The sequence below is a fragment of the Temnothorax nylanderi genome, unplaced genomic scaffold, assembly GCF_030848795.1.
Source record: "Temnothorax nylanderi isolate EJ_2023f unplaced genomic scaffold, tnyl_v1.0 TNYL_tig0331_pilon, whole genome shotgun sequence".
Lineage (NCBI taxonomy): Eukaryota > Metazoa > Arthropoda > Insecta > Hymenoptera > Formicidae > Temnothorax > Temnothorax nylanderi.
The window spans coordinates 172501-185335 of NW_027249393.1; the positions used below are offsets into that span (position 1 = coordinate 172501).

A 12835-nucleotide genomic window follows, 5' to 3' on the forward strand; every position below is an offset into this window, starting at 1 on the left:
CTTAAGAGGACCACTTGGTTTGGAGCGCTAAAAAATAACGATTTTTATACTTTTTTTCAACCGGTTAGCGCTATCATGTTTCTACGTATTTTATTTATACTTTATAGAATATCTTTATAGAATATCATGAATTTTAATATACAAAAATAACATAAAATTATCTACACGGGCAATAGACGTGTCTACATTGATCTTGTCAAATTGCTGGATAGTGTAGAGAGAAAACAGCTCATTGGCTGCGTTCAGCCGATACTCCGCTAGCCTAGCAATCGTGAGCAGTCGCTCGTTTGGTAGCGGTTTTGATTTGCAACGACCAACCGCTAAAAACCGCTAACTACTAGCGCTTCTGTCCAGCCAAATTTTTCCGTAGCAAATGGTAGCAAAGCGCTCGCTGCTTACGTGCGCTAGGCTAGCGGAGTATCGGCTGAACGCACCCAATGCAATGATTTGGGCTTTTGATATATTGAAATTATAACTATTTTACCTAACAAAAGAATAAATTTTTGAAAAATAATATTTTTTTTGACAATTTAATGAGAAAAATAATGGTATAAAAATAAACTTTTTTTCATAATGGCATATTTTTATCAATTCGCAACTTTTTATAATTTTAATAAGTTTAGCATATGCGTTTATCATTAATCACAAATCAACTTTTTCTTTATTTCAAATGACTTGTTTTAACTCTGCAATTTCACAAAATCAGTAGATATGGGCACATCTACTGCCCATGTAGATATCTCGACAATTTTATGTTTCTTTTTGTATATCAAAATTCATAGATAATAATGGATATTCTATAACGTATAAATAAAATATGTGTACAAACATGAAATTGATATAGCATCGTTTTTTTTTTCACAAAAAAAATATATAAATCGTTATTTTTTAGCGCTCCAAACCAGATGGTCCCCTTAATATAAAGCTTATGGTCTTCATTTTTAGTCACATGTATTTCCAGCTTATTATCGTATTATATGTCTTTCTTCTCTTTTTCTTTCATTTTTTACATGTTTTTATATGCATATGCTTTTATTTTTTCTTTCTCATATTCTACCTATTATTTTATCATTTTGCTCTATTCTTAATTTTTCTAATATCAATATATCAAAATAAATTACCTGACAACATAACGCAATCAGCACCATCGAGAATAGCATTAGCAACGTCTGAAGTTTCGGCTCTCGTGGCACGTGGTTTTTTCACCATAGACTCCAACATTTGCGTGGCGCAAATTACTGGCTTGCCAACTTTGTTGCATCTGCTAATCATACACTTCTGTGCCAGAAATACCTTCTGCGGTGGTATTTCTATTCCCAAGTCACCACGCGCTACCATGATGCCATCAGATGCATCGATAATTTCGTCGAGATTCGTCATACCTTGTTGGTTCTCGATCTTCGATATAATTTTGATGTTTTTACCCTTTTCACCAAGAATGTCACGGATCTCAGTTAATGCAGCAGCATTTCTAATAAAAGAGGCAAATATCATGTCGACGTCTTGTTCAATACCAAACTGAAGATCAGATTTGTCTTTTTCTGATACTGCTGGAAGATCCACCGGCACTCCCGGCAAATTTACACCTTTGCGAGAGCCTAACGTACCACCATTTTCAACGGTTGTTGAGATTAAATTGGGACCTAAAAAATAAGATAAATCAGATAACATTCTTTATAATATTTTCCATCGTTATATTGATATTTCTCATTATCGAGATACATATAATAGTAGATCAAAATTGTAGCTTTAAGCTAAAATTATCAATACTATTTCATACATTGAAAAATATGCAACATTTGAATTTTATATTTTCAAAACAACTGCAATTTTTAGAATATATTTAAAAACAAAAAATAATTTTAATAGTAATTTATTTTACACACGTATGCACGCAAGCATATACGCACAGAGAGAAGGAGAAAAATACATATGAATGATACTTACTGACAGCAGTAACAATGAGAGAAATCAAGCCATCATCCACGAATACACGATTCCCTGCCTTTAATACCTTGGAGATATTTTCGTAGTCAACATAAATAACCTGAGCATTCCCTTTCTCCATATATGCCTTGTCCGTGGACAGTTTAAAAGTCTGGCCTTTAACCAATTCAACTTCAGCTGAACCACCCTATTATAAAACGATAAGATTTATAAATATTATCCATCACACTAATGTTTTATATTTTGGATGTATTAGAGTCCCTCTATAATCCGAGTCTGGCCATATGGTAGCAACTTTTGTTTGTTTCGCCATTTCTTGGCAAAAGCAAGAGAAACAGAAAGTGAAAAAGATATAAGAGAGAAAGAAAAAGCGTTATGAATATATATCCTTCTCTCGCAGAATTTTGCCAGAACTGTCAAGTTGGTCAAACTCTGATTAGAGGGACTCTAGGATATATTAACCACATACGCCTTCTAGAAGACCGGTACGAATTTCAGGGCCCTTCGTGTCGAGAGCGATAGCAACAGGAATGTTAATACCAGCGCGGGTAGTCAAATTTTTTTGCGCCTGGCGAACATTGGCGATGGTCTCAGCATGATATTCGTGGGATCCGTGAGAGAAGTTCAATCGGGCAATGTTCATCCCTGTCTCTATCATCTTCTCCAAGGTCTCCACAGATCTGGATGCAGGTCCGATTGTACAAATAATACCAGATAAACGGACGAAGGATACTCGACTGTTGATATCCAAAGCGCACATGTGATCCAATTGACTTTGGGCGTATAACGCCTGGGTGTCCGGCTTGCCAGCCATCTGTAAAAAATTCAATGAGATCAGGAGAAATTCGAACTAAAGATAAAACTAGGAGATTGTTAATTGTCGGCTAGATGTAAAAAAATATTATATTGTAGAAAATTTAACATAACTTGGACTTGATTTTGAGTATGCGTTATTCACAGCGCATCGTATAGACTATAGTTCATAAGTAGAGATTTATAAACTAATTACGTTAATACATTAATAATCAAAATGATAAATAACATCAATAGAAAAATATCATTAATAAATTTAACATGCATAAAAAAAGCTTATTGCCAACAAAATAAAACCAAGGAATGCATGTGAGTCGGCGATCCATATTACTTCTTTAGAACGCTTTCGATCACTACATTGATGAATTAATTAATATAGTTGTGACCTTCTCATCTCGTTATAGATAGGTTATCACAAATAGAACATATAATGTACAGCAAAAATAGTTGCGGCACAGACGTGCTTCTTACATTCCGAAGCACCGAAGCTTCTGGCTGCAAAAATAGACGCCTTTTATAGACGGAAAATAATTGATCGCGACGGAAGATAACAGATCGCGAAAGAAATAACATTCACATTTCATGATGACGTGAATACGTTTATACTTTACATTTCATGCTAGAGAGGTGTTAAATCCTCAAAAAATACTTACATTTACCAAAAATCAATAAACATTTGAATTCATTTGAGATTCTTCTATTATTACATTTTTTCATTTCTTACAAACTTCAACTAATTAGGAAAAATTCAAATCCAAAAAATTATATTTGGTATTTAAAGTATAATTTCATATTTAATTCTGGTCTATGTCACTGACATAATAATAAATATTTTCGTTCGTCTGCAATGCTAGACAGACGTTTTGACTGCATCATAATTTTTGCGACAATATTATTTTAATCTCGAAAAAGCTCGAACAAGCAGAGAATAAGATTCATATCAGTATCATACAGATAAAAGACAGATAAATTCAATTCGTCAGAAGGATGACGTCATGGAAGAATAGCTGTAGAATCATATTACATACTAAGTATTTTACATGGTTTATTTAGTAAAATAATAAGAAAAAGATTTAAACATGTTTGGACATGTTTCACATACATATAATTACATATGAAAATTTTTTTCCCAAATTTATAAAACAGTTTCAATTACAAAATATCCAACTTATAAATTTTTCTGATGTATGTATCAAGTATCGATATATGCATAAGAAAAAAAAACAAAAAGAAACAAATATAAGACTAATAAATTTATCACGATATATATGATATTATGCTATATACAGTCAACAAAAACTTTCCACTCCATGCTTTTTCTCACCGACTGATTTGTGCGAAATATATAGACATGTCAATTATGTTTTTAAGGGCATTATATAATTGGAATAGATACAACTATGCTGTCAAATCCTTGGATTAGGGTAGTAACTTTTTCGAAAATCATAAATCGTTAAGCCAAGTGACACATCGTTTAAATTATTTAAAAGTCTTTTAATTCTCTTTACAACTGTATTTTGTTTTTAATTTGGGCGAGTGTTTGGAAATCAAGGTATTAAAAAATTGAAAATTGCATTTGGAAGTCTAGGTTCTAGGTATTAAAAATTGAAAGTTCAAACTTTACAGAAAAATTTACTTTTATGAATGTTCGAAATGCCTCCACCAGTGACCAGTCTCCATACAATAATAATGTAGTTGTTGCGTTTTGAAACATTTCCGGCGTTTATATAGTATTTATCGACTATCTTTTGAAAAAGATCCGATAGAATGGCTTACAAGGTCATTTGATTTTTTTTCTGTTAAATCTTTTTCTTTTCGCTACCTGATAAAATAAAATTTCTACCACTAATCGGATTCCATATAAGATCTCTATAACTCCGTACAAAAGATACATTATCGATATATTTCGCACAAATTAGTCGGTTACAAAAAAATAGGGTGGAAAATTTTTGTTGGACCACTCTATGTGTGTGTGTCTATACGCATGCATTCATTTATCGCTTCACTTCCACACTGAGCAAACGCTTAGCAAGGTGACACAATTCTACGCCGTTTACTGCACTGCTTCTGGAATCGCTTTTAGCACGCTGCGCAGATGTATAATGCTCAAATAGTCTCATACTATAAATGATATTAATTGCGAATTGCAATGCGGAACTCCAGCTCGTAATATAATGTACCTACAGCAAACTTTAGATGCTATGAAAACAATATATTTCTATCATCTAATTCTAATATATATAATTAATATCGATATTACCATAGCACTATGATCGCAAATAGTTACAAAATTAATTATAACTATTAAGAAAACATTACAAAAATAACATAAAATCTGATATCGTATGATTATTTCATTCACAATAGAATAGAATAACAAAGTGTATAAACTGTAACAGTATACCATCCACTTTACACTATTATACCATTATAATACCCCTCCCCCCCCCCCATTATATATCTACCTATTATATATTATAATGTAGTTTTCCATGCTACTACAAAATGTCATTTAAAAATAAAAACACTCGGATACGTCTACTTTTCATGCAAAACTGTGATTTATTAAGTATCATAAATAATTTTTTTTTTAAGTATGAATTTATAAATATTGATAATAATTGACAACCAAAACAGTAATCATGATTATCGACTAATTCTACCTTATACCTATATAAAGAAAGATATTTTAAACATCTTTTTTAATCAACAGTTTTTATTTCATAACTGAAAGACTGGCAATGCTACAGAGAGAAAAAAAGGAAGACTAATCGTCAGTTCTTATTCTGTGTAAATTGCATAAGGTTCGAAGTGTACTGCATAAAATAACGTACGGAAATTAGATCCACAATTCCATTTCGAACGCTACACATTCGCACGTATCGTATAAGCAAAAGCAAAATTAACTTAGCGATTAATTCATCGATTAATTTACACACATCCATACAATCAATTTACACATTACATGAAATTATTATATTTACCTACACGCATTTTCTATCTTCACTATCAAAAATCTAAGTCGATGTTAAATACGATATATGTTGTAACATACAATAGTATTTCAGTAAAATTTTGTTATTTAAAAACATATATAAATATAGGTATATATGTATGCGATATATGTAATTATAAAAATATATGTTCATATATATGTTCATATATACTTGCTTCTTCTCATATAATCTCTGTATGTACAGCAAAAATAATGAGAATTAAAAATTTATTAAGAGGACAATTTTCGCATTGTTTAAAAAAAAGTAAAGTTTAAAGAAATGAGAAAAAATTATCCATATATAACCATATATAAATGTAATAATTGTATATACAATATGATTACATATAGAATATTGTATAATTCAATCACAATTTTATTTTTGTAAGAAAAACAATACAAAAGTTATTATTCTAATTAATTTTCACTTATTCTTATTATTTTTTCTACATAGGGACAGAAATTATACAAGAGAAAGAAAACATACAATATAGACATATTTTATACATACTTATATATAATTTTTTTATACAAAAATTTTTTTACCATGATGGGGATGGGATAAAACCTGCAGGATTTATCACAACATATACATTTTTTATATGCATCGTATTTTGAGCAAAGAATTGTTAAAATACGATGCGAATATATTAACTCATTCGTTTGAACACGTGTGCATACGTAAACAAAAAAACCCAAGCAGTGGAAAAAGAATAAGATACACATCAAAACCATTATAATTTCGGTGAAATAAATACTTCCGTGCTGCAAATACAAAAAAAAATTGTTTCCAATATTATAAATAAATATCGAGATTCTTTCACGTTCAGATAGCCTTCCACTTTTAATTAGAAACTATCCAAATTCACCGAAATTATAATCTTAATTAAGAGTTAATCTAAACTTGAACAAATCGTAGCAAAAGAAAAAAGATCGAGCACGATCATACAACGACGGTACCTGATCATCGACGGTAATCCAAACCATTTTGGCAGGCTGCGTAAAGAAAAAACGGAAGACTGATATTAGTAACGGTGATGCGTTTGCGGTGACACCGCTGCGACGACTCTTCCGTATCGCAGCAGTCGCGCGCGCATGTGGCGATCCGGCATCGCCGACGCCGACGAGGCATGATGAGGTACACAGCGTCGTCACCGTCACCGTTGCTGTCGTCGATGACACTCGGAAGTATCGATACAGCGGACGGATACGGAATGAAAAATCGAAGACAATGCCGGTGCAGTGCATCGGGCGATCAACGGCGACGGCCAGAACATGCGAGAAGTTCACGATAACCCGGGGGGGGATCCGAAAATAGGATCCTCTACCGGAGGCAAATGGGACATCTATCGTGTCCGGTGCTTGCCGAAATAATTTTCGTAGACCGCGAGAAAAGAAACTGATCGAAATGGCATGAAACTATTTTGCCCTATATTCAGGACGGATCTTTAGAAAGATGCGTATATTTTTTATATGCTAATTATAGAGATGTGCGATTTACAAAACTTTACATCGCGATTGCGACGTAATACCTATCGTGAATCGCATCACAATTTTTATCACAAATAATATAATTTTGAATTGTAATGTTTTACTTATTTTACTATACAAAATATTAAATAATTATAATAATTAAAATGATACTTGAAATTATTAAATTAAATTATAGGAAGTAAATATTAAATTAATTATATAAACATATACAAATGTTTACTCACAATATGAAAAAATGCCTATATGTATCTCTTCCATATCTTGCTGTAAATAAAATCTTAAACACGCGCGCGTCTATAATAATTTTAAGTTTTTCTCATTGTTAGTTCTACACTATTAAATACCATATTCTACAAAATTTTCACAAATAAATAAAGAGAAACAAATTTCGAATAGATTAATTGAACCATGTCTAATGTTTAAAATCATGTAAGATAATTTTCGTTTTAGTATTCTTATATTTAATGAATGAATATTTCATTACAGGTGCGATTTCAAGCCGCATTTGCGATTTTTGATCGCAAGCGCGATTTTAAATTGCATATGACTTTGATTAAAAATCCAGCTGCATAATCGCATTACGATTCAAGAAAAAAATCGCGATACTAACAATATATTGTAAAATCGCACATCTCTATGCGTAACCTAATTGGATATATTGCTACTCCGACGAAAATGTATCTTGTTAAAGTTTATTTATTAAAAATTTATATGTTTATTTATTAAATTAATAATTACATGAGAAAAATCTAAAAATTTTTGAAAGGAGGATTTATAATTTGCACACAATAGTAGGTATCCATACAACATATGGAAGATGGAAAAGAAAAGAGAAATGAATTCTACCTGTGTTCCAAATTATTCTCTTTTCAGTATTATAAAATAAAATTAATTTATATGAAGTAATGATTTAAAAATTATTTGGAAGAAATTTTTTCACATTTGGTAGTCGTCATTCGGATATCAATTATGATCGAGAGAAATATTGCAAAATATTGTACTTTCTAAATATCTTCCATTTGTGTTTTATGTAAACTCCGGTAAAAAAATTTTTTATATAAAAATATAAATATATATAATTATATATAAAATATGTCTGTATATATTTTCTTCCTCTTGTATAATAGATATAATCTTGTATAATCTCTGTCCGTATAGAAAAAATAATAAGAATAATTGAAAAATAATTAGAAAAATAACTTTTATATTGTTTCTTCTACAAAAGCTGAAACTGCAATTGTAGTATATAATATTCTATTTCATATATACATATTTTATATATAATTGTACCTATATACAATATTTATATGTTTTTATATATGAAAACATTTTTATTATACACGCCGAGGTTTATTATACATGCTGTATGTACCTATATTTATATATGGTGTAAGGGATCGATAGTTTTCCAATCACGAAATTCCTAAATATTTCTAAGAATTATTCAGAATACACGGTATAAATATTTAGATGCATGCATCTGGGATTTCTACTTTCTTGGAGTTTATCTATTCAAATGAAATTCTTTGAAATACGTACAAAATTTAGTATAAAATATTCAATCAAATACATAAATATGCTTTATAATTATAAGCATACTCATATTTTTGCAATTTTTGCAAAAAACTCGAATTTTAAATATCTGATATGATATTCTATGTTACCGGAATTTCATCAATATTTTATTATAATCACAATTTTTATAAAATCATTATGTCAGAATTAATTAATTAATTAATTAATTAATATCTCTTTTTTCGATAAAAATATGAAAATACTATTTAAAAAGTTCCTATGTATTACATTACTCACTATATTCAATTGTCGATATGTAACGTCTATAGATAAGTATCAATAACGATATGCTTCTTGCACTCTCCCATTCATGTGATATCACGTTTGGTTTTCGTTCAGAGCATGCGTCAGCACGTGTCTCTACAAGTAATCAGCTGATATACGTAATAGCGCCATTTCAAGCTTGATCTACATAATTCCAATCAGTGTCAATCGCGTCAAGGCCTGAACACAAAACAAAAATACAGGCAATAGGAACAGGGAATAAGACAGGCAACAGAAATAACCACATTTCAACTTACAAAAAATTGTGTATTAATGAAATATGAAACGGCTATAGGAACAGAATTTCCGACGCGTTTAGATTTCTATTCTCTATTGCCTGTATCTGACTAATCACAGTGACTCAGTTTTATTATAAGTTGAAATGTGGTTATTTCTGTTGCCTGTCTTATTCCTTGTTCCTATTGCTTATACCTTTGTATTGTGTTTAGGTCTTCACGACGATTGCTAGTATAGCGTCGACATACATTTTTACACCGATAAAATGTATGTGTAAATAAAAATCTCTATTCTTATATAAAATATTCTTATACAAAATAATTTTTAAATAATAATAAATTTCTAAATAAATTCTCGAAAGTTATTAGAAATCAAGATCTCTATACAGCATTAAAGTTAATACAGAGAATTTATTCCCATCTTCCAAATATAATAATAACAATGTAGGGTAGAGCGGGGTCAAAAGTAACGCGGGGCGAAAGTAACAACTCAAATATCTATAGTTATAGGCATAGATGCGCATGCGTCTGTTGGTTAACGGATGAAGCTGAACAAGCTATAACGTGTCTCAGAACGCCTGCGGCCTGGGTATTGAGTATAAACTATAGATATTAACTATAGTATTAACTATAGATATTTGAGTTGTTACTTTCGCCCCGCGTTACTTTTGACCCCGCTCTACCCTACTTGTATCTCTAGCTGTGTGACATCTCTATTGATATTTTTGTATAATATCATGGTTAAACAAATTGAAATCAAATATTTTTAGAAATAATATACTAGATCTCTTCGAGCAATATTTCAAAAATATAACAATTTAATAACGTAAATTATCTATTTATATTGAATAAACAGAGAGATTGAATACGTTGAAAAGAAAGTAAGGAAATAAGATGTTTTTAATCGTACAACTGATAGTTCAAAATTTTGATTGACTATTTGTTCCATGATTAGAGAGGTTTTATTTAAATATATATCTATATAATATAGGTATTCATATTCATCATAATTCTGTTTCTATCTATTATTAAAGAAAATGAAAAATATAAGTTCTATTAATAGATAAATAGTGACTACTATGTATATGACAGAAATAAATTTACATTTTCTGCCATTGGGTGGAAACTTGTGCCTAATAATAATTTCGTAAATTATATGCATTTGCTTTGTGTTTTGAACCACGCACCGATTATTATTTAATCTTGAAATGGTATTTTATGCCAAAGTTGAAAGTGTAATCTCATATTACTAAATTGATGTATCTATAATTTAATATTATTGCTATTTAATGCTACTGAATTTACATTTTCGTAAACATACGATTTTATCGTGAAAGATATCGTGGAAAATACCCCAGCTAAGACTCAAACATAAACCTCTTTACTTTATAAAAGAGAAAAAGAAAAGAATTCGCAAAAGATATTAAAAAATATGTGGCCAAAAATAAAATTCGCGATCTTATCAACTATTTCTTTTAATCTTGTTTCCTCTTTCCCTCTCTTTAGCTTAAGTTATACGTACTGCATGCTATATTATGAGATAATCATAATCTCAAAACAGAAATTATCTCTCAGCACATTTGGCACATTATACATATTTAATAATACTAAAAAAATAAATTATTTTGAATTTACAAGACTATCTTGACCTCTCTACACATTTACAAGACTGGCCCGTATTCTGAACGCACTTTTATCGATAAATACGCGCATTTATTTCTCAGATGCTATGGTTCATGTTATACATATGTTATAACATCTCAGAAATAAATGCATTTATCGATAAAAGTGCGTTCAGAATATGGGTCTATATTTTGAAGATAATCCTATAAAATCTATTTCTTTATTTTTTACTGAATAAAATTATGAATTAATTCTAAAGTTACACAAAACGTTTGTCTAACTACTCTAACTAAAAGAAATATATCTTCACTTTTATACTTTTATTTTATTATTTTGATATTTAAAATAATTTTTCTCGATAATTATGCAATCAATTTAAAAAATCTATTCTATATCTGTTTTTTACATGAAAAATAATTTCCTTGCCAATCGTATCAAGATTTATTCGATTTCCTATACACACCCAGTAAGCAAGAAACGTCAAGAAACATTTCAACTACATTGCATTAATGTTAAAATGTTGCTGTAATGTAATTAAAATGTTTCTTGATGTTTCTTGCTTACTGGGCAATTAATTAAAGACTTTTAATTTTTACAGAAAAAGATTAATATACAAATAAAATCAAAAGACTGATTTAATTATCAGTTTGTAACTGAATATCAATTTATATGTTATCATTTATCAGGTTTTTAGCAAATAAAATTAAGCTAAATAAAATTTCCAATTGTTATTGATCTTCTGATCAGATTTCTAATTCAAATGTTATGTAGTACAATTGAAAATAACATTGTGGTAATTTGAGGTAATAACCTTTCTAGTTTGTATATACAACACAATCTGATAAATGTGGACTAAAATAAAAGCCTTAAAAAATCAATATCCCTAAAGACCCTTGCACAATGCTAGGCAACATGCAATAGGAACAGAGAATAGAAATCAGAAATCATGTATAAATGCAGAATAAACAGTTACACAGGCAATAGACACAGAGTTTCTGTCACGTTGAAAATTCTGTGCCTATTGCCTGTTGCCAATCAATCATAGCATTCGAATTTTTTAGGTTGTAATTAACATATTTTTGGTTATTTCCTGTTCCTATTGCCTGTTGCCTGGCATTGTGCAAAGACCTTAAAACTACATGTATGACAAGAGAATTATAGGAGTATATAAGGTTATTTTGATTTGCAAAATACATCAGAGAATCACAAATTTCTGACTTGTTTCTTCAAAAAACTTTACGATATTCTTTCACTCATTCACTATGCCTATGCTGCTTATAAGACGAATACTATATCTAAGCTCAAGATTAACAAAGAACCCAGATAGCACAGCTGATTTTTATTAATTCAAAAAGATCTGAATCTGATCTTTATGAATTCATAAAGATCAGCTGTGCTATCTGGGAAGCGTATTAATTAATAATATTGGTTCACGCGTGTACTGTCGAAAGACAGCATGTAAAGTTCGACCGTGACTTAAAACATTATCCACATTAATTCCCTGAAAATTCGACGACCTTGAAATCTTGCGGTTCGCTTATCGAAAGTTCGGCTGTTTCCAAAAGCGGAGAATCGATATAAAAGAAAATCTATGATATAACATGAGGTTATCAGACGTGACGATTACCTCTGTCTCGTTTGCCTGGTAGACGCACGGGAAGCAAGAATGGAGATCGAGTTGTGAACGAAAAATCGACGAGCGACGAGGCGACGATACAATCTGAACCTGACAACGGAGCAAGCTATCCAATAGCGAGTGATAAACTGACGTTTTGAGGACGCGGAAGGTCACTACTCACCACTCCCTAGTGATTCTGATCATGCGTATTACCAGAGAGGAACCTGGGGTCCCTGGGGATACGATCATGTATCTTTTCCCCTAGGACGG

The 12835-nt window shown here is 30.6% G+C and overlaps 1 protein-coding gene across 2 annotated transcripts in view; it reads right to left on the reverse strand.

The window, feature by feature from the left end:
* Positions 1-12736, reverse strand: part of LOC139781365 (pyruvate kinase) — a 14471-nt gene extending 1735 nt beyond the window's left edge. The window contains exons 1-5 of one of the 2 annotated variants that reach the window (XM_071720232.1): positions 12575-12726; positions 6716-6751; positions 2417-2761; positions 1948-2134; positions 1122-1643 (exon numbers count right to left, since the gene is read on the reverse strand). In XM_071720232.1, coding sequence (XP_071576333.1) covers positions 1122-1643; positions 1948-2134; positions 2417-2761; positions 6716-6742 — 1081 coding nt within the window. In that variant the 5' untranslated portion in view covers positions 6743-6751; positions 12575-12726. Of the gene's footprint in view, positions 1-1121; positions 1644-1947; positions 2135-2416; positions 2762-6715; positions 6752-12574 lie in introns of both variants that reach the window. The other variant, XM_071720231.1, reaches the window with a different exon arrangement.
* Positions 12737-12835: the final 99 nt, after the last annotated feature.